The 23,248-nt window shown below is 44.5% G+C and overlaps 1 protein-coding gene across 1 annotated transcript in view; it reads right to left on the minus strand.

Moving 5' to 3' along the window:
• SLC13A3 (solute carrier family 13 member 3) overlaps nt 1–18,830 on the minus strand; it is a 45,403-nt gene extending 26,573 nt beyond the window's left edge. The window contains exons 1-4 of the mRNA XM_040436612.1: nt 18,644–18,830; nt 5,313–5,578; nt 3,357–3,520; nt 1,363–1,432 (exon numbers count right to left, since the gene is read on the minus strand). Coding sequence (XP_040292546.1) covers nt 1,363–1,432; nt 3,357–3,520; nt 5,313–5,578; nt 18,644–18,754 — 611 coding nt within the window. The 5' untranslated portion in view covers nt 18,755–18,830. The remainder of the gene's footprint in view (nt 1–1,362; nt 1,433–3,356; nt 3,521–5,312; nt 5,579–18,643) is intronic.
• Nucleotides 18,831–23,248: the final 4,418 nt, after the last annotated feature.

A 23,248-nucleotide genomic window follows, 5' to 3' on the forward strand; every position in this document is an offset into this window, starting at 1 on the left:
GTTTGGCCATATTTCAGAGCTGCAACATCACTGGAGTGCCCAAAAGCACAAGGTGTGCAATACTCAGAGACATGGCCAAGGTAAGAAAGGCTGAAAGACGACCACCACTGAACAAGACACACAAGCTGAAACGTCAAGACTGGGCCAAGAAATATCTCAAGACTGATTTTTCGAAGGTTTTATGGACTGATGAAATGAGAGTGAGTCTTGATGGGCCAGATGGATGGGCCCGTGGCTGGATTGGTAAAGGGCAGAGAGCTCCAGTCCGACTCAGACGCCAGCAAGGTGGAGGTGGAGTACTGGTTTGGGCTGGTATCATCAAAGATGAGCTTGTGGGGCCTTTTCGGGTTGAGGATGGAGTCAAGCTCAACTCCCAGTCCTACTGCCAGTTTCTGGAAGACACCTTCTTCAAGCAGTGGTACAGGACGAAGTCTGCATCCTTCAAGAAAAACATGATTTTCATGCAGGACAATGCTCCATCACACGCGTCCAAGTACTCCACAGCGTGGCTGGCAAGAAAGGGTATAAAAGAAGAAAATCTAATGACATGGCCTCCTTGTTCACCTGATCTGAACCCCATTGAGAACCTGTGGTCCATCATCAAATGTGAGATTTACAAGGAGGGAAAACAGTACACCTCTCTGAACAGTGTCTGGGAGGCTGTGGTTGCTGCTGCACGCAATGTTGATGGTGAACAGATCAAAACACTGACAGAATCCATGGATGGCAGGCTTTTGAGTGTCCTTGCAAAGAAAGGTGGCTATATTGGTCACTGATTTGTTTTTGTTTTGTTTTTGAATGTCAGAAATGTATATTTGTGAATGTTGAGATGTTATATTGGTTTCACTGGTAAAAATAAATAATTGAAATGGGTATATATTTGTTTTTTGTTAAGTTGCCTAATAATTATGCACAGTAATAGTCACATGCACACACAGATATCCCCCTAAAATAGCTAAAACTAAAAACAAACTAAAAACTACTTCCAAAAATATTCAGCTTTGATATTAATGAGTTTTTTGGGTTCATTGAGAACATGGTTGTTGTTCAATAATAAAATTAATCCTCAAAAATACAACTTGTCTAATAATTCTGCACTCCCTGTAGGTGTAACATCAACGCCCCCGTTGCCACTAGAGGCTTATTTGAATATATTTAAACATCATATTTCTCAGCGAATGCGGGAACATATAAACATGGTACCAACACAGATGCCTTCAGCTGCCAGGCGCACATGCAACAGGTCAGCCATTTTCATAGGTACAAGTCTGCTGACAGATGCCCTTTAAGGTGTAACTATACAGGCTATCAACACCCAGCCCGGTTCCATGACAATCTTACAGAAATTAGTAAATGTCTTACTGTTCAACAACATCGGTGAGCAGCTGCAATTCTGTAGGGACAGAGTGTAAACCATTCTCCTGTAATGTAACTGGGTAAAAAAAAAAAAAATAGATCAGCGACTTACAGTGATAGAGTTGGGGCTCCTGAAATCATGTCTGAGGGACCAAATTGGAGTGGGGATAGAGTAAACAAACTTTAGGCCCTTTTCATGCTGAAATTACTTTCTTGGCATTCTTGGAACCATACAGAATCGTTGTTTTTCTTGGGCAAAAATGATGCCTATCATTCAGGCAGACCATCCGGGAGCTAAGGGGTACTTGGAAATAGAAGGTCTCAACAATGGTTGGTCTTATCTCATTTTATTTGGTGGCAATGACCAATTTAGGAATCTTCTCTACAGGGGAGCTAAATTGTTATGAAACAATATGGTGGAGAATTGACCCAGGAAATAACAGGCCCTTCTGTCTTGGGTACCAAAACGCAGTATCATAATTGGGCATCCTTTTGTCTGTCATTGTAACATCATTGTCATAGGAACATCATTGTCATAAGAACATCATGTACCGTAACACAGTATGAACTGTGTACATGAGAAGTTAATAATCAGCAGAGTATTTGATTTCTCAGCAGTTTTTACTCTAGAGCAGTACTTCCTTCTACTAATGTAGTAAGGGAAGTGGGTCACCTACCTGTATTCAATACATCTCTCCTCCCACACTGTGTCTGTCTCCATGTGTTAAGCTTGTGTGCTTGTTTGGCTGGCCGTACATTAGATACTTGCTGGTCAAACACCCAGCATCCATATGGATGCTCAGCTTGGCCAAGTGTGCATGTGTTCAGTTGTGAGAATAAAGGCCCTATTATACTGTACAATTTCGGACAAATTATTGGGAATCTGAATGCTTGTTTCCGAAAATTGGCCCATATACTCGAGGAGCCTCGTTCATGGGCATCCTTCATCAGGATGAAAGATGCCCAATTATTGGTCTGTGAATTTCCCTGTGTAATTAGGAGGAATGACTGCAGTAGCAATCCTCCCTCACTTATTTAAAATTTACATCAGCCGGTATATTCATGCCGGTGAAAACGAGTGCGAATAGACGATTATCATCCATCGTTGCTCGCATCAGGCAGCGTAATACCACCCTAGGGGGCTGTTCACATCTCCTTTTTGCTGCACGTCAAGAGGATATGTTTAGAAATACAGTAAAACAGTACACAGACAATTTACAATATTCATTTAATGTGTCTGGCCAGCATTGCCCTCATTGTCAGATCCCAGTGTCTTCTGTACCTGCTTAGATTACTGTAGAACGTGCTGGAACTACTACAGTGAGGTAATGAGGGCCACATAGCAGGCAAAACGCATATTACATAGCAGTGCGACTTTTTCCTTTAAATAAGTGAGTGAGTTCATATTATGTATCTTGTATTAGGTTTAAAGGTCTAACCTTCAGATTGTCTATTAACAACAAAGAGAAGAACAGTACAGAAAACTTTGACGAGAATTTATAGGCGGCCCGCTTGATTTTCAGCTCAATGTGACTTCAAAATAAGTAAACAATTTTTGAAACTTTCCATCATGTTGTCCTCCTTTCAATATTCCGTACATCTAATAATTCTTTATGCAAGCACATATATGACATTAGTGGGCACAGACCTCATTGGACTCTGACTAATGCAAGGGGGTCGCAGTGTGTAAAGTGTGGCTGTCCTTTTGGCTTTTCTCCATCCATCACTGAGTTGTGGTAATCCTCTAATTTTACCGCAACTGGTGGGAAAAATTATGTAGCTGGAGGGAAAGGGGGAAAGGGGGCTTGGCTAACACTTAAATGGGTTCTCTGGGACGTTAACATGGGTGGCCTACATTTCTTGGCTAGTGAATCTCCAACCTCCAGGACTGCCCACAATCAGCACATCCTGGAATAAGATGTGCTGCAGTACCAGACGTGCCCCCTCATACTAACAAGCCACTGTGCCTATGTAAACTATAAAGTGTCACTTAAAATTACCTGGAATGTTGTCATGGCATTTAATAGTATTCTCCCTGCAAAATGATTCTCCATATAGACTCTTGAGAATAGCATTGGCAATAGGGAGCATCATTGCGGTGGAAGCAGTGTTACTCAACCACATGGACAGGAACGCTGTTGTTATCATCATGCCCAGTATGAGCCTGGAATGAAAGACAAATATATTTACTCTGCTCAGTGTTTGATTGATCAGATTGCTGGGTCTGCTTTTTTAAATCAATTTTATTGCTTCAATGTATATAAAACTTGAAGAAACTTTTCAAATCTTGATAATATAGCTCCTATTCAGTCCTACAGTATGTCTTCATGGTTTCAGGCAACAAACAAAACTTGTGTACTGTGTGCAAGGCCTGTATTACATTTAGCGATCCTACAGGCTATTGTTATATTTAGCGATCCTTCCCGGCAATTGCCTGCTCGCTAGCGGAGAAGACATCTGCTATTACATGCGGTGATCTCCTACACAGTATGGAGAGGAGTGAGCGTTATGCTATTGCTCATCCCCATGCTGTATAGTTGTTTGCTGGCAGCAGATCAGATTAGACAAACAATCTGCCACCGGCAAATCTTGTTCTTTAAGCGTGCTGAAAGATCATAATTGCCAGAAGAACAAGCATTTGCTCGTTCATCAGGTAATCAACAACTGCTAGATGATTGGTAACGAGTGTTACTACGAACGCTCCTTAACGATCATCTGGCAGACAATCTGCCTGTCTAATATAGCCATAAAGTCTACTCCTGCCCCACTTCTTACTAACCTACTGACAATCAGAGAGATAGTGTAGGGAAGAGGACTTGAAGTATGCATTGTAGATATACCGCAATACTGCCCCTATATACAACAATATAACTGCTATAATACTGCTCTTAAGTACAAAAATATAACTACTATGACACTGCCTCCTATATACGAGATATACCTACTATAATACTACCTCATATGTACAGGAATATAAGTACTATAATACTGCCTCCTATATAAAAGAATATACCTACTATAATACTGCCTCATATGTACAGGAATATGACTACTATAATACTGCCTCCTATATACAATAATATAACTACTGTAATACTGCCTCATATGTACAAAAATATAACTAGTATAATACTGCCCCCTATATACAAGAATCTGAATACTTTAATACTGCCTCCTATATACAAGAATATAACTACTATAATACAGTCTCATATATACAAGAATATAACTACTGCAATACTGCCCCTATGCACAAGAATAAAAATTTTATAATACTGCCCCCAATATACAAGAATATAGCTACTCCCTAACTGCCAAATTACATTTTTTTTTGAATGGTGGAATTTAAAAAATAATTTTTGCCTCACCCACTTTACTTGATTACTATGTCCCAAATAGTGGAACTAGTGATTCATAAATATGGTGACCAATCTGAAAACCATGTTTCTAAATGTATTTACATTAGACAATAAACTGACATAAGCTAACGATAAATCCTACTTCCCTGCAGTACATGATATAACTGGCTGCCTGCAGGGACCATTAGGGGGAGCTCAGTGCATAGAAAATTATGCAGTTACCATTGAACTCAATGTAGCTGTGAAAATCTCAGTACATTGAGCTTCCCCCTAATAGTGGCGTCGGGAAAATGCTTTGGATTAATTTTGAGAAGCAGTAGAAGGAGTAACACATCAGGACTCCTCTCTCCCCCAAGGCCATACTAGTCACGTGATTTTCAGCCATGGTAAGTACTCTACTATAAAGTATATGTTCATGGTGCTAAATTTGAAGCATATATCGGCACTTAAACATACTCCATTATGTGCCAAAGTATGCTTTAAACAAAACAAAAAAACTTCCTTGGCACTTTTTCCCATTTAGTCAATTGGAAGGTGTAACATTCAAATATGCTGCTGTGATTTTTGGATTTCAGAGAAAAATAACACAGTCCTTACCGAGCAGGCTGGACTCCGACCAACATAAGCACCTTCAAGGCAATTCTCCTGTGCAGATTCCACTCCTCAATAGCAGCAGCCATGAGAAGGCCACTAAGGAAAAGAAAGTTTGTATCCGAGAAATATTGTGGACAGACTTCGCTGGATGGCAGGACTCCTAAGAAGGGGAATAGTACTATTGGCAGCATAGCGGTAACAGCCAGAGGCAGTGCTTCTGTACACCAATATAAGGCCATGAGTAGGACCACGAAGAGGCATTTTCCTTCCTGCAAATACAATTACAGTAATATTCTCAATTGGATAACTGTAGATATGGTCCAAGTTAAAGGGGTTCTGCACTTTCATTTAACTGATGATCTATCCTCTGGATAGATCATCAGCTTCTGATCGGCAGGGGTCCGACACCCGGGACCCACGCCGATCAGCTGTTTGAGAATGTACCGGCGCTCCAGCAGCGCCGCGGCCTTCTCACTGTTTACCGCCGGCCCACTGACGTCACGACTAGTATCAACTAGCCTGGGTGGGGCTGAGCTCCATTCAAGTGAACAGAGCTTAGCATCCCCCACGCTAGTTGATACTAGTCGTGACATCAGTGGGCCGGCGGTAAAAAGTTGCCTTCTCAACAGTTAAATGAAAGTGCAGAACCCCTTTAAGTCAAATAAGGTAAATGTGAACAAGACTCCGGGTCCAGATGGATTACACCTAAAAGTTCTTAAAGAGGACCTTTCACCGCTCCTGACATGTCTGTTTAAATAGCTACATGCATTCCCCACGTACTAACAATTCTGGAGCATCTATTCTTATGTCTGTATGTTGTGCCATTCCTCTGTTATTTCTACTAGAAGTTATGAATAAATTGCTATTAGCTTTCAGTAAGGCTCCATTCACACGTCCGCAAATGGGTCCGCATCCGTTCCGCAATTTTGCGGAACGGGTGCGGACCCATTCATTTTCTATGGGGACGGAATGGATGCGGACAGCACACAGTGTGCTGTCAGCATCCGCATTTGCGGAGCGCGGCCCCGATCTTCAGGTCCGCAGCTCCGCAAAAGATAGAGCATGTCCTATTCTTGTCCGCAGCTTGCGGACAAGAATAGGCATTTCTATAGGGGTGCCGGGCGGGTGTCAAGACTTTGCTGTCCTCATCAGGAGGATGACTCTCAATCTCCTTATCCTCTTCCTCCGATTCTACCCATCCACGCTGAACAGATGGAATAAAACTTCCATGGGTATCTCCCTCTGTAGCGGAGGCAACCGTCTCCTGCTCCTCCTCCTCATAATCCAATTCACGCTGAGAAGACGAACTGAGGGTGGTCTGGCTATCACCCTGTGTAATTTCTTCCCCCATTTCCACCTCTTCCACATGCAAAGAGTCTGCCTTAAATGTAAGCAGCGAGCATTTGAGTAGACACAGCAGTGGGATGGTTACACTGATAATAGCGTTATCACCGCTCACCATCTGCGTTGATTCCTCAAAGTTGCGTAAAACCTCACAGATGTCAGACATCAATGCCTACTCATCACTTGTGAAGAGTGGAAGATGACTGGAAAGGCGACAATCATGTTGCAGCTGGTATTCTACTACTGCCCTTTGCTGCTCACAAAGCCTGGCCAACATGTGGAACGTGGAGTTCCAGCGCGTGCTCACGTCGCACAACAGTCGTTGAGCTGGCAATTGCAAGGGCTGCTGCAGCGTTGCCAGACTAACGGAAGCTGTTGATGACTTGCGGAAATGTGCACACACGCGGCGCACCTTCAACAGTTGCTCAGACAAATTGGGGTAGGTTTTGAGATATTGCTGAACCATTAGGTTGAACACGTGGGCTATGCATGGTATGTGTGTGAGCTTGCCAAGCTCCAAAGCCGCCATTTGGAAAGGTGCGCATTTAGTGCTATGGTCTGTGGGTGGGTGGCTGGATATTTGTGCCTGGGGTATAGACATCTGTATGCTGCGCTGGGACACAGAAGTGGATGTGCTAGCTGATGGTGCTTGCAAAGTTCCAGGTGCATGGCGGGAGGCAGCTGGGCCTGCGTCTTGGACAGGGGATTGACCAGCACGTAACACAGGGGAAGAGAAGGCAGTGGTGTAATCCGCAGACACTGGTTGTGGAACCAGGCGTTCAGCCCACCTATTAGGGTGCTTTGATGCCATGTGGCGGATCATGCTGGTGGGGGTGAGGTTGCTAGTGTTCATAGCCCTGCTCATTTTGGTACGGCACAGGTCAGTGGCGTTGCGAGGGGGGTGCGGGCCGCACCGGGTGACACCAGTCTGATGGGGTGTCACCCGCTGGCCGCCGGAGTTCTTCTTACTTACTCGCAAACACGTCTGCCCGGCCGTCACGTGGTGAAGAGGGTGTGACTGCCTGATGAGTGGCGCCGCGGCGGATGCACTACAGGAGCAGCCAGCAGGCCTAGGACTCGAGTCTGGAGCTAATTGATTGGGTGGTGAGTCAAGTGACAGCAGTGACTCACTCACACAGCCAGCCAGACCTGCCACTGCCGCGCCTGAGGGAGGACGAGGTGTGGTAAGTAGCGCAGAGAGTGCATATTGACTTTATATTTAGATGATTTCATTTAATACCCCATTATAGTATTTATTACATTTAGGGGGGGATTTTGGCCTCCAGGTCCAGCCAGGTTAAAGCTTGAACAGAAGGTGAAAATGCACTTTAATGCTCTATGACTCATGGAGCATTAAAGTGCATTTCCTGGAAATGCAGCAAACTACATAATGGAGGGCAGTGTGGGGGCAAATTACTTAGTGGGGGGGCAAATTACATAATGGAGGGCAGTGTGGGGGCAAATTACTTAGTGGGGGGGCAAATTACATTATGGAGGGCAGTGTGGGGGGCAAATTACATAATGGAGGGCAGTGTGGGGGCAAATTACTTAATGTGAGGCAGTGTGGGGGGGCATATTACTTAAAGGGATTCTGCACTTTGTTTTAACTGATGATCTATCCTCTGGATAGATCATGAGCATCTGATCAGCGAGGGTCCGACACCCGGGACCCCCGCCGTTCAGCTGTTTGAGAAGGCAGCGGCGCTATAGCAGTGCCGCGGCTTTCTCACTGTTTACCGCTGGCCCAGTGACATCACGACTAGTATCAACTGGCCTGGGTGGGGCTAAGCTCTATTCAAGTGAACAGAGCTTAGCCCCGCCCAGACCAGTGATACTAGTCATGACGTCACTGGACCAGCGGTAAACAGTGAGAAAGCCGCGGCGCTACTATAGCGCCGCTGCCTTCTCAAACAGCTGAACGGCGGGGGTGTCGGACCCTCGCTGATCAGATGCTCATGATCTATCCAGAGGATAGATCATCAGTTAAAAAAAAGTGCAGAACCCCTTTAATGTGGGGCAGTGTGGGGGGGCATATTACTTAATGTGGGGCAGTGTACGGGGCAGTATTACTAATTATGGAACTCTAGAAGGTAATTACTATGGGTGGGACTATGAGGAGCACAATTACTATGGGGGCACTATTATTTCTTCAGGATAGTTTTTGGGGGTATTGGGGAGCACAGCGAGCCGCAGGATAACACTGTGGGGACTCCAGGTTGGGGGATGATGATAGAAAAGTGAGGACACTAAGATGTCCGTGTGTCACACTCTGCAGAGACGAGGCGGCTGAAAGAAGTGTCTGGACCAAAAAAAGTAGCCACCTTTTGCTTTGATTACTGCTTTGCACACTCTTGGCATTCTCTTGATGAACTTCAAGATGTAGTCCCCTGAAATGGTCTTCCAACAGTCTTGAAGGAGTTCCCAGAGATGCTTAGCACTTGTTGGCCCTTTTGCCTTCACTCTGCGGTCCAGCTCACCCCAAACCATCTCGATTGGGTTCAGGTCCGGTGACTGTGGAGGCCAGGTCATCTGGCGCAGCACCCCATCACTCTCCTTCATGGTCAAATAGCCCTTACTTTCAAAGTTTTCCCAATTTTTCGGCTGACTGACTGACCTTTATTTCTTAAAGTAATGATGGCCACTCGTTTTTCTTTACTTAGCTGCTTTTTTTTGCCATAATACCAATTCTAACAGTCTATTCAGTAGGACTATCAGCTGTGTAGCCACCTGACTTCTCCTCAACGCAACTGATGGTCCCAACCCCATTTATAAGGCAAGAAATCCCACTTATTAAACCTGACAGGGCACACCTGTGAAGTGAAAACCATTTCAGGGGACTACCTCTTGAAGCTCATCAAGAGAATGCCAAGAGTGTGCAAAGCAGTAATCAAAGCAAAAGGTGGCTACTTTGAAGAACCTAGAATATGACATATTTTCAGTTGTTTCACACTTGTTTGTTATGTATATAATTCCACATGTGTTAATTCATAGTTTTGATGCCTTCAGTGTGAATCTACAATTTTCATCGTCATGAAAATAAAGAAAACTCTTTGAATGAGAAGGTGTGTCCAAACTTTTGGTCTGTACTGTATGTGTACCATGTATATGGTGTATTTATGTGTATGTGTATTGGATATATATGGTGTACGTGTCCCGACGCCACGCGCCTGCCGTAGTAGGGAACCTGTTCTCAAAAATTTTAATCCGACCCCTCCCAGCTGTCGATCTGCCTGCTAGCACCCCCAACCCCCCTTCCTGTTGGCAATCTGTCTGCTTAGCCCCCCCCCTCCCACGTCAGCGGTCTGTTTACTATCCAAACCCTCCCCCCTCGCATTACCGCTTGGGTCAGTCGGCAGGCTCAGTGAAGGACGTTAGGGGTGTCAGCGGCACCGCGGCGGAGCTTGAAGGACGTCCCCTACGTGACTCATCCTGGGGGGGTGACACCATTTTCTACCGCACCGGGTGACACCAGCCTTAGCAACGCCACTGGCACAGGTTGCAAATAACAATTCTTTTATCGTCCGCACTTTCCTCAAAAAAGCGCCAGACTGCAGAACACCTACCCCTTGGCAAGTGAGATTGCCACAAGGGGGTGCTCCAGGGAACAGTTGCAGGCCTGTTTGGTGTGAACCACCTTCTCCCTTTTGCCACCCCACTTACTCTTCCAGCCTGTTGCGGTGCTGCGGATCCCTCCCCCTCTGTACTGCTGTCCTCACTCGGCTTGCCATCTTCCCAGGTTGGGTCAGTGACTTCATCGTTCAGCACCTCCTCTTCCACTCACTCTGGTCATCCTCCTGACTTGTTGACCGAACAACAAGCTCAGTTATTGACAACTATGTCTCATCCTCATCATGAACCTCTTGAGACACTAATTGTGGTTGACTTATTGGCAACTGTGTCTCATCATCATCATCCACCTCGTAAAACACTAATTGCTGTAACCCACCATCATCTTTTTCTGACTGTGGATGCTCAAGAGTTTGCGAATCAGTACACAAGATCTCCTCATTTCCCTCTTCAAGCGGGCTTGGCGAGAGGGCTAAATCAAGGAATGGCGATGAAAAGAACTCCTTGGAATATCCGAGTGTGGGATCATTTATTTGCCAAGACTCTCCATGGTGGGAGGAAGGAGGATCAGGGTGAGGATTCTGATTTTTAGCTACTGAGACTGGACTTTGTGGAAGACAGGGTGGTGCTTAACCGACTGGAAGCATTATCTGCTGCAATCCAACCGACCACCTGGTCGCACTGGTGTGACTTCGAGAGTTTCACCGCGCCCAGGGCCACGGCCTCTGCGTGCACGACCAGCAGCACGGCACTTCCCCATCCCTTACTGCTCGCCTTGAGCATATTAAATGGTGTATATGCTTGCAAGTATGTCACACGTACAGAAGCGCAGGTTTTGTAAGTGTATGCACAAATAAATTAGACTGAATGTCACAGATATTTTGGATGCGCAAACGTTACACAGGAGATGCAGCGCAGGTAATGTCACTGTTACCAGCGGCGAAAAAATTACACTGAATGTCACAGATATTTAGGATGTGCAAACGTTATACAGGAGATGTAGCGCAGGTAATGTCGCTGTCAGCAGCGGCCAAACAATTACGCTGAATGTCATAGATATTTAGGATGCGCAAATGTAACACAACAGATGTAGCAGAGCTTGTGTCACTGTCAGCAGCGGCCAAACAATTGCATGCAATTTAGCTCAGGTTGCGCTAATAATATATATTGCAGCCAGATAAAAAAAATAGTCTTTAAAAGGACTTTTGGGTCTCTAACACCTTTCAAGACTAAACCCTGCCTAAAAAAAATATATATATATTCCTGTCCCTACACTATCTGTCCCTTCTGCTGCAGCTCGCCCTGACTAAGGCTACTTTCACACTAGCGTTCGGAGCGGATCCGTCTGATGTTTCATCAGACGGATCCGCTCCGATAATGCAGACGTTTGCATCCGTTCAGAACGGATCCGTCTGCATTATTACTTAGAAAATTTTCTAAGTCTGAAAGTAGCCTGAGCGGATCCATTCAGACTTTACATTGAAAGTCAATGGGGAACGGATCCGCTTGAAGATTGAGCCATATGGTGTCATCTTCAAGCGGATCCGTCCCCATTGACTTCCATTATAAGTCTGGACGGATCCGCTCGCCTCCGCACGGCCAGGCGGACACCCGAACGCTGCAAGCAGCGTTCAGGTGTCCGCTCACTGAGCGGAGCGGAGGCTGAGCGCTGGCAGGCGGATGCATTCTCAGTGGATCCGCCTCCACTGAGAATGCATTGGGGCCGGACGGCTGCGTTCAGGACCGCTCGTGAGCCCCTTCAAACGGAGCTCACGAGCGGACACCCGAACGCAGGTGTGAAAGTAGCCTAAGACTGAGCCGAACCACATGTCATCGGGTGCTATATAGCCAATCACTGTAATGGCAGTAACCAACATGACTACGGCATTACAGTGAGTGCCAGTACTTCCCCGCACATTTATAGGCTGTGTAGCAGCCAACAAACGTGCAGGGAGGAGACTCGAGCATCGCGCTCAAGCACACGAGCATGCTCGTCCAACACTAGTGGGAACCAGTTTTAGGCAGTCTAGCTTACCCTGTGCTAGGGGAAGGAGAGTGTGCTGGGCACGTCTCTGTTGGACGTGCCCAAGCCAAGCCAGCCAGAGCACCAAAAGCTCTGCTGGTCATGGAGACAAAGCTTGAAGCCTCAGTTGCCAGGAGAAGTTGCAGCATAAAGAAGAAGCTAAGTTATACAGCCAGCCTGTCGGCACAGCAGAGCCAGAGAGCAACAGATGTAGAAGAGTTGAGTTTGCCTGCCATAGTTTAATGCTGAAGCCTGCTGGAACAAAGATAAAATCTGAAATCTGTTTTGGAGAACGTTTTATACAAAGTAAAACTGCTATTCAACTTCATCATGATGTCTGGACTCAATCACTTCTTCAAATTCTTTAACTATTCTCCCCTATTTGTCTGCTTCGGAGCCAACTCCTGGGGTCCAGCTGTATCCAGGTAGGAGCACCGTGATACTAAACGCTAAGGGACATTTTAGGCCACGCTATACCACTCGGCCATTCCTACATCCGGGTACCTCACTTCAGCAATAGGGCCCAAGGGGGCAGCCCATTGCAAATATGTCTAGGGTCTTTTGTTATGAGAGCACCGCCAGCTAAAGGCACTTTTAAGACCGGTGTCTAAAATGCTGGTCTTAATAATTGACCCCCTTAATTCTTTGTGCTTTTACGTACACCTAATTGCAATGTATTAGGTAAGATTACCAGGGTGATGGACTTTGCATGCCCCCTGGTTAGAGAGTCTGGTTTGGGAAGAGCAAGGGAAAAGACCTACTTCTGCAAACTTCTGAAAAATAGACCCAAGTCCAGACAACTTTATATCTGAGGCTACAACTGTCAGAGAAGATACTTTATCATCGGTTCTTTCCTCTAAGGCTGGGTTCAGACCTGAGCGTATTTTATATGCGCGTTTAACGCGCGTTTTTATGCACGTTTTTTGCAATAGTAAACGCGCGTTTGACGCGCGTTTGTGTGATTGACTGCAGTGTCCTATGGCCACAAACGCGCGTCAAAACGCCCCAAAGAAGCTCAAGAACTTGTTTGAGCGTAGGGCGTTTTTCAGCGCGTTCAAACGCGCTGTAAAACGCTCAAGTGAGAACCAGGGCCATAGGGAAGCATTGGTTTTCATGTGTTGAGCGTTTTACAGCGCGTTTGAACGCGCTGTAAAACGCTCAAGTGTGAACCCAGCCTAAAGGAAAGAGGCAAAACATCTTAGGCTACTTTCCCACTGGCGTTTTGGCTTTCCGTTTGTGAGATCCATCATGGGCTCTCACAAGCGGTCCAAAACGGATCAGTTTTGCCCGAATGCATTCTGAATGGAAAAGGATCTGCTCAGAATGCATCAGTTTGCCTCCGTTCCGTCTCCATTCCGCTTTGGAGGCGGACACCAAAACGCTGCTTGCACTGAGACAATCTGGCCCAATAGAAAACGGATCCGTCCTCTATTAACTTTCAATGGTGTTCAAGATGGATCCGTCTTGGCTATGTTAAAGATAATACAAACGGATCCGTCCTGAACGGATGCAGACGGTTGTATTATCTGAACGGATCCGTCTGTGCAGATCCATGACTGATACGCACCAAACGCGAGTGTGAAAGTAGCCTTAGATGGACCAGAACCAGGAAGGCCATGCAAGATAGTGTCAGTGATGTATTTGTTTGTTTATGGCAAGAGACTTTGTTGCTGTGAAAGGGGAATATTGTCTCTGGCACATACTACACTTTGAGATGAACTAGCCATCTGTACCTAAAAAAACTGCACCCCTCGGTCCAATTAAAGAAAGAATTATCAAGAACAGAGTAGTAGTCCTGTGGTTGTTTGGAGAGACTGCAAAGTGTCCCTAGAGAAAGCGAGTCAGGGAGTACTATGATCACCATCATTGTTGCCCTTACACATCTATTTTGAGGAGACTATGCTGATATACATTAGAAATGTACCAATCCTAACTATTGGTTCTACAATTCTTATCATCCTCAGCAAAAAGACTTTTATTTTATCACTAAACTGGGCCTGGTCATTGCCTCCACCATCTGGAGGGCCCTGCATGCGTACTCCTGCACCTTGCTAACCACCTAATATCAAGGCCACCTCAACTACCATCAGATATGATCCCCAAAGTCAATGAATGCCCTGAGGGAAGAATGGGTGCCTCCTTCATTCACTGCATCGCTCCAGGGAGTGCCAGAGGGAGGGCTGCCCCCATGAACTGGGAGTACTACTGCCCCTCTCAGGGCCACCACTCATATCCTTTCTGCCATGTGTCCTGTCTGGGCCACTATAGGTGTTTTTCCGTTACTGGGACTTGGAGACTGGTCAGGTTTGAGGGAAAGCTGAATGGAGTGAAATACCAAGATATTCTTAATGAAAACTGCTCTGGACTTCAGACTGAGCTGAAAGTTTACTTCCAACAAGATAATGACCCTAAGTGCATAGCCACAACAACATAGGAGTGCTTTAGGGACAACTCTGTGAATGTGCTTCACTGGCCTAGCCAGAGACCTGACTTGAACCCAATAGAAACTCTCTGGGAAGACATAAAATTAACTGTCCACTGACCGTCTCCATCCAACCGAACAGAGTTTGAGAGGATCTGCAGAGAAAAATGGCAGAAAGTCCCCAAATTCACTGAACTTTGTGATTATGGGGTATTGAGTATAAAATGAGGGGGAAAAGCTGGAATTTGTTTTTATTTCAGCACAAGGGTGCAATATAACAAAATCTGAAAAAAGGGAAACAATCTGAACAAGACTTTCCAAATGCATTGTTTGCATAATTACATACAGTAGATCTAACATAGAAGATACAGCATGGGACATTTTAAGCCTAGGTCCCATTCAGCCCCTAAAATTCCATTATTTTAATAGATAGTATATAATGTCCACTAAGGAAAGAAAGATATACGTTACATTCCACTGGCCACAAAGAGAGTTGCTGATGCTGCATGTTTCATTTATCCCCATAGGGGTACCCATGGGTGGTACAGAGGTGGGAGTTGCCTCCAGACCCTGGTGCTATAGGGGGCTCCTAAGATATTATGATTAGTGGGTGTCTTTTACAGATTTTTCATTGTGGACCAGGATCTTCAAATCAGGAAAGGAGGTTCTGAGCTGTTTCTATGGGACTAAGATTCATTACACCTGCAATATTACAGTAGATTTAGCTGTCAATCTCATTTGCAACCAAAGGCAATAAAGTCCCATGGAAATGTACTTGTAAGGATAATATATAATCCACATTAAAACCTGGTTTATTAACAAAATGGATTATGGCACTTACTGTCACCATATTACATAAACACGGATTTAGTGGAAGCTGACAGCACTGCTGCGCTCTGCGGCATGTTACAATGTGGGGGAACACTGCCAAAGATTTTGATGATGGAAGCAGTTTATACAAGTGGAGTATTGTTCACTAACACATTTCACTCCTGTCAAGAAACTGGGACAATCAGATGTTTAGAGTCTAATGAGGACGACAGGGATATTTACGGGTGGAAACAGACACAACTCAATAAACAGGCCTCTTTAAAGGGTTAATCATTACTGCTTTACAGTGAAACGTTACCTTTTTGGAATCTTCATGAGATTATACCATGAATTACAAAGGGCATGAGTGACCAAAATGGTTACATGGAGCACTTACAGTATAACTGGCTTAGTTGCCTGTAACAACCAATAAGATTCAACCTTTTATTTTTCATAGGAGCTGTAAAAAAATGAAAGATGGAATCTGATTGGTTGCTATGGGCAACTAAGCCAGTTACTTTACACCAGTTTGATAAATTTCCCCCATAAGTCAAACGAATGGCTGACCATAAACGAATAAATGAAAGGGCCAGGTCCACAAGAGCCACTCTCCATTTTGGCTCATTGAGTGTGTTTTCCGAGTAGTGGACACCTTCTGCCATCCATATGCCCTACTAGGGGTTGCAAACATGAAGCAATCCGTAGACATACAGCGTGATCTAGTTTAAGCTGGGAAAAGGATTGCTAATTAGATGAGGCCTAATGGGTGTTTTTAGGGACACTAAAGCAAAGAGTAATGTCATCTCACCAGACCATGGTATTCAACAGACAAGCTATCGCTGTAGAAAGAGAAGAAGATCCTGGATGGGCAGAGAAATTACAATAAACACTGGAGTTTTATCGAGTGTTGAAGGATTCTATCTTCTACACAGAAATTATGTTTTTAGGGACTGCAGATGTCCTTGTCCAAGATTAGAAAAACATGATTGCTTTTTCCAATAACAGCCCCTCACCTGTCCATGGGTTGTGTCTGGTATTGCAGTTCAGCACCATTTAAGTGAATGGGGTAGACTTGTACTACCACGCACAACCTGTGGACAATTGTAGCACTATTTGTGGAGGAAAGCAGCCATCAATTCTACGGTAGTCTGGGAGTCCTGAAAACCCCCTTTAAAAGTATAGCTACCCCTCCTTCTTAGCTTTTCTAATGGAGATCCCCTACAAGGAGGGCAAAGAAAATCCATCCATATGGAAATCTAAGACCGCATTAAGATTTTATTTTACCAGTCCAGGTGCTGTCCGAGACTCCGGATGTAGAATGGACAGCACCTGTATGGACAGGACAGGACCTGAATGATAACCCATTTAAGTCAATGGGGCAACTCACATGTGCAATTTTTCACAGGGACCATTGGTCCCTGCATAGGACATCACAGCAGGCAATATCCAGCTCTGAACTTCCAGCAAATCATTCAAAAGAGTGGGTCTGCGAGAAACACGGATGTTATCCATGCGCAGTCCTGAAAGATATTTTTCCATCTACAATAATGGATCTCAGATGGAAATGGCTAATATGGATGCAAAATGTGCATAACTGAGGTTAACAGATGCTTAAAATACAGTATTTGTTTTTTGTTTATTTTTCAGTTTTTCTGACGGATAGAAAGAATGGAAAACTAAACGATGATGTGAACCTGGCTTAACCCTTTGAGTGGATATAATATCCTGACATCTATTGTCTGACTTCACAATCTGAAGTGGACAAGGACAATCCTAATTCTCAGTTTCATGAATTTTGATCCCAACGTATATGGAGACAGAGAGAAGCAGTAAAGTCAATAATTGCCTTCAGTACTGATGGAATCAGCATTGTAAGCAAATAAAACAGCATTTAATTGCCCAATCAGTGTACACAAGATTATTGTGCAACCAAGGTAAAGATAGGAACAAAAACTAAACTGAGAAGGTCCCGTGGCCTTGAGCCATGAATACAGACAGGCCAGTCTCAAACAGTTCCAAATTTCACACACTTGGTCAGTCATTGCTGTCATCACTAGGTGTTCGAACAGGCAGACCTTTAGTGACAAAAGATCTGCCTGTAAAAACAAAACAAAACAGGGAATTCTAGATTAGAGATTGTCAACCCATTGATTGTGATCAAAAATTGTGGGATAACTCAGAAGCTATTGGCTCCTTGTGGTTCATCTGTTTAGACTATAAGGCTACTATAGAGCTGCGGCCTACTAAAGAGCATATCTACATTGGCATTATTTTTTTATTGATTCACAAGGTAAGACAATCTGCTTAAGAGACCCTCTTGTGCTCAGCTGAGACTTTGGGGAACACAAGGAGGCACCATTAATCTTGGGGACCCTTGAAGTGGTACAATTATCTTGTGGGCACTATATGGGCACTTTTAATGTCAGGAATAGTATGAAGAATCTAGGCAACAAATTCCGCACAGGAGATTCAAGGCTGGAAGAGATCATCATGGTGGTTTGGAACCAATGGAGAATATGAGGAAAGAGAATCTCTACAACAGGGATACACAACCTGACCCTTGGGGCCACATGCGGCCCTCAATAGCATTATATGTATCCCCCAAATACCTGTTCACAGACATGCCTCTCTGTGTCTAGTGACTACCCACACGTGTTTTCCATCTGATAGGTGTCCTGGATATGTAACCAGCACTTATCACACAAGTGATGTTCCATGCAACTTTCAGTTAGTAATGCACCTTTAAGTTTTATTTTTGGCCCTTGGAATTGGTGCATTCTGACAATGTGGCTACCGAAGACATCACCTGTCAGTCACTGGAAGTAACCGCTGTGTGTTGTGCCTGCAACTGTGTCTTACAGGTGCTGTATTTAATTTAACCAGTAATATCCATCCAGGGACAGTGCGTTTTAATACCCTTGCTTAACCCCCGTGCTCACAGAATTCTCCATATGCACCTGTTATAACTTAGGACCATGTAGATCTTAACAGCCTCCCAAGTTTCAACAGTAGATCCCCATCTCTCTAAGGTTAACTACATCTGTCCTAGATGAACACCCCCTTAAAACCTAACTCTCTCCTATAAAAATATCAGACTCCTAGCAGATCCCGTATTCTTTAGTAATCTCCCCCTATAAAGGACAGGAGGTATAACAGATGCACTCTTACCTGCGGTGGAAGTGTTATAAGAATAGGACACAGGATCACAGGAGTCACAATCAAGATGATGAACTTCCTAACACACCAGATTTTCTTGACCAGAGCTACAATTACAGACATTGTGCAGGAGGCTGGAGCTGCTTGGGAGCTGCTGGTTATATCAGTGTGGACAGGAGCTCCAGTGTCAAATTGTAATTCAAACAACACACCCCTGAGCCTTGCACCTCCCTCTGCCCCACACAACCACCATCAGACCTCAAATTTTTTTTTTCTTCTTGGAAAATGATTTCTAGGACTGGGTTATCTTATAAGCTTTAAATACTTAAGATGAGTATTACACAACATACTCAGGTCCCTTTGTCATAAAAAGTTCTCCCAAAGCGGTCGTGTGACCCTAGAATGCTGACTGTCAAATGTGCCTTGTAATTACCCCAAATCCCATACTGCATGCAAATATTTGTAATTCAACAGTTTAGGAAAGCTGGGTGCCAAACAATATGGCTATTATTACAGCTCCCATAGTGATGTTATCCAGTTGTTCTAGAATCTTGAGGGCGAAATCAGTCTAGTTATGCACAAACATATTTCCTTCTTCCGTATCTTGGCCCTCAGTTTCGGAAACCAATATCAGGGGAGGATCATAAAAGGAGATAAAATATAAAGGACAGATATGACTTCTAATTTTTTTATTCACTCCTGGTTTGGGCTTCCGAAACTGCATCAGGAAACTTGACCATGTGGTCTTACCCTTAGGTAGTGTTGGGTAAACTTGTGCTTTCAAGTTCGGCGTAGAAGGTTCGGGTTATCTAAGAATTCTGTTATGGATTTCACTACCAAAGACCATAACTTATGGTCCGTGGTAGCGGAATCCATAACGGAATTCTTAGATAACCTGAACCTTCTACGCCAAACTTGAAACCACAAGTTCGCTCAACACTCCCCCTAGGCTTCCTGCTCAAATTTGTATACATTCTGTATTTTTTTCCCCTCCCATCAGTACAAGGCCTCTTGCACATGACCGTATGGCTTTGTGAGTATTTTGCGGTCCGCAAAAAAAGGATCTGCAAAAAATACGGATGACGTCCGTATGCATTCCGTTTTTTGCGGAAGGGAACAGCTGGCCCCAGATAGAACAGTAGTTTCCTTGTCCGTTATGCGGACAATAATAGGACATGTTCTATCTTTGAACAGAACAGAAAAACGTGAATACGGAAACGAAAGGCATACGGAGTAACTTCCGTTTTTTTTGCGGATCCATTGAAATAAATGGTACAGTATACGGTCCGTATACGGAACGCAAAAAAAGTAACGTAAACAAAGAAAAAAATGTTTGTGTCCAAGAGGCCAAAAGGGCATGTTCTATAACTTGCAGAATGGCCACATGGATCTGCAAAAAACAAGTGTGTGCATGGTCCGCAGAACTGAATGGGTCAGTGTGCATCTGAAATGCATGGCATCTGGATGTGCAATCTTGTATTTGGAATTTTTGCATTAGTGCCTTACTTTCTTTCATGATATCAGCACTCCTCTGTCACGGTGGGGAGTGGGGGAAACCCCCCACTGTGCGGTGTCAAAGGGTAAAAGGGGATCAGCCTGGCCAAAAGGAGTAATAAGGGAGCAGGTCACCTCCTACAGCGTCCCTAATCCTCTCCCTGACTCCTCACCGTATGAGCGGACCCCGATGGTGGGACGGCTCATACCCTGGATACCTAATATCCTGAGTAGCCCTGGAAATACCTCACTTAGGAGCAGGGGAGAGATGACCTGTTCATCCCAGTCATGGAGTACCAGGAGCCTCTATCTGAGAGGGGAACACATACAGCATATGGAGATGGCAGGTAAGCGAAACCAAAAACACACTTACCTGCCAGAGACAAACTGACTGGAACCCGTGCACAAGTGATGGTGTCCACACCAACATTAAAGGACACAGCACACACCACAAACCACACAGGAACCCAGGACTCCCATAGCTGCAATAACATGAGGCAAGGGAATGACTAGTAAACATGCTGGACACCAAACACCACCAGACATGTAACACCAAACAAGAAATGCAAACACCCTGAACATCACCCACTCCATACAAATAAAGACAGGAAGGGAAGGAGACACCATGATAACATTGATGACCACAAGGGTGGCCCTCACTGGACAGATGGAACACCCTGGACTGGAGCAGAGCTCCAGCACCAACGACAGCTGAAGTACAACTGACTCCAGCCAGGAAACCACAGAAGATATAAGCCAAGTGACCACACCCAGTCAGGGAGTTAACCCTTACAGCAGCAGACAGAAGGAGGCTACAACTACAACAGGGGAAGTGCACACACAAGCATACTAAACCACGTAACCACCGGCAACAGCATGTGTGGCAACCATGTCATGGCAATCACCCAGAAGGCCGAGACACTGCCACCGCATGCTCTCACAGCAACACGTTGCCGCGGGCAACCGCAAGTGTGGCAACAGTGTCACAGCGTACACCATAGGCCCTGACATCCTCCCATTCAGCCAAGATGCTTTTTTTTTTTTTTAATTAGCAGGAGACTGTTTTGTGACTTTGTAAATACCATTGCAACAAGGGGGCATGGCAAGGCTGTATTGTGGGCATAGCCACCAGCCTGACACATTCATCATAATTTATGGCAATACTGTTGTAAATGATTGAAATCTACTCCAGCTATGATCTGGAGTAGATTTCACTCTGTAGCACAGACTGCTGGAGGAGCATTTCATTTATGACTAGGTCTACGCCTGTTCATAAAATAAATTCACATACCCAATCAGAGCTATAGTTTGTAAGGCTGAAAAAGGCCACATGTCCATTTAGTTGGGCAGACCAGATGGGCCAAATGGTTCTTATCTGCCGACACATTCTATGTTTCTAGTTAAGCCTAGCATTCTGCAAAGTTGATCCAGAGGAAGGCAAAAAACCCTCATGAGGTAGAACCAAATTTTCCTCATCTTACCCTTTTTCACACCTCTTAGTCCAGGCGATTCTCAACATAGTTGCCGGATCTTAGTCGGACCCCATTATAGTCAATGGAGTCCAGTGGGAAGGCGGTAGTATCCGGCAATGCTGGATCTGGAGAACTCTCGAAGGCTGTTCTCTACTGGAACAGCCTGACTGAGATCTCTGCTAAAAGTGCGAAACTAGACTGAATGTGGCAATGAAAATAACTCCCTGGATTAACTACTCTTCTTCAGATTTCTAGTAACTATAACTGGTGATATTACTTAAGAAATACCCCTCACATTCACCATCACAACCTCCTCTGGCAGATACTTCTGTAGTTTCACTCATGGCCGATTAAGGGTGGTGAGGGCCCCCATATTGTTTGTTTTTAATGTAACTGTAGCACACAAAACCTTTATCTATGTACTGTAGGTTAATTTGTGTAGTCAGTGCATTTGTTTTCCACAATTTTAATTAACACTGGTGAATGCACTCAGCTCCTTATAATGTGAAACAGGACAATACGTGTACACAGACCTGCCCTTCTAGAAAACGGTAGGTACATTAGGAGTCGTCATATGATGGATGCATCTCTTATTTGCATTCAATCATTCTGTTCTAATCACCAAACAGAAGAACACAGCCCGGTGCCAATCTGAACAAAGCCTAATAGAACTTTCTGTGTAGAATGCCTTTTGTTGTCCACCACTTTAGATTTCATAGTCCAGCACATGAACTATATTCTAAAGGGACTAGTCTGTGTGTAAATGTATTTGGACAGACCCTATAGGGATTGGTACACGTGTTAAGCTGTATACAATGTAAAATGGTGGAGAACAAATGTACTTGAGTAGCTGTCATGATCTTATAATAAGTCATATACCATTCCACTATACAAAGACATACAAGACCAATAATACTGTGGCAGCTATTAGTTCTGTACTGATGGTATAAGTGAATACGGTACAGTTACATCTAGAGACTCACAGGTGACATCGTCTCTAAGAACGTGGTGATTGAGCATCATTTACAAACTTGTGACATGGTCCCCAGTCAGTAAGCGAAGGGTTAATAATAAAGACAGATGAACAGCTCAGGTTTACAAGATGGTCTGAAGCTCATCCATAGCTCTAAAAGTCTTTCTCTTCAATGGTATGTGGCCACCTCATGGACTGCAGGCTTGAAGATATCTGTGGCCTATGAGAAAACGTTGCTGTAGTTGACAGTGGCAAGGTGCCATGCAGCCAAAAAAGTGGCAGGTTGTCATCAATTCACAATTATATCCCTGGTCAATATGACGGGCCTGTTTGGTGGAGGTGTCTTCTTTCCATTTGGTGGTGGAGGACCTGGGAGGGCACCTCTGATGCCTTCCCCATAATCCATACCTGATCCTACTGCTCTTACAGTAAAGAATACTCTTCCAGGTTGATGGAGAAACTTTCTTTTCCCCTGACATAGAGGATGTTTCCTTGTCTTGGTCACAGTCCTGGGTACAAATAGATCATGGGAGAATCTCTGTTTTGGCCTTTGATATATTAGTCGTCTTTTTCAAAACGAAATAAGACAAATTTTGATAGTCTTTATGGGTCGTGTAGTCCACCCATTCCATTAATTAGTTTTTAGTTGTCCACTTTTGAAACTGCTAAAGCTGTACT

This window comes from Bufo bufo, chromosome 6 (assembly GCF_905171765.1).
Source record: "Bufo bufo chromosome 6, aBufBuf1.1, whole genome shotgun sequence".
Classification (NCBI taxonomy): Eukaryota; Metazoa; Chordata; class Amphibia; order Anura; family Bufonidae; genus Bufo; species Bufo bufo.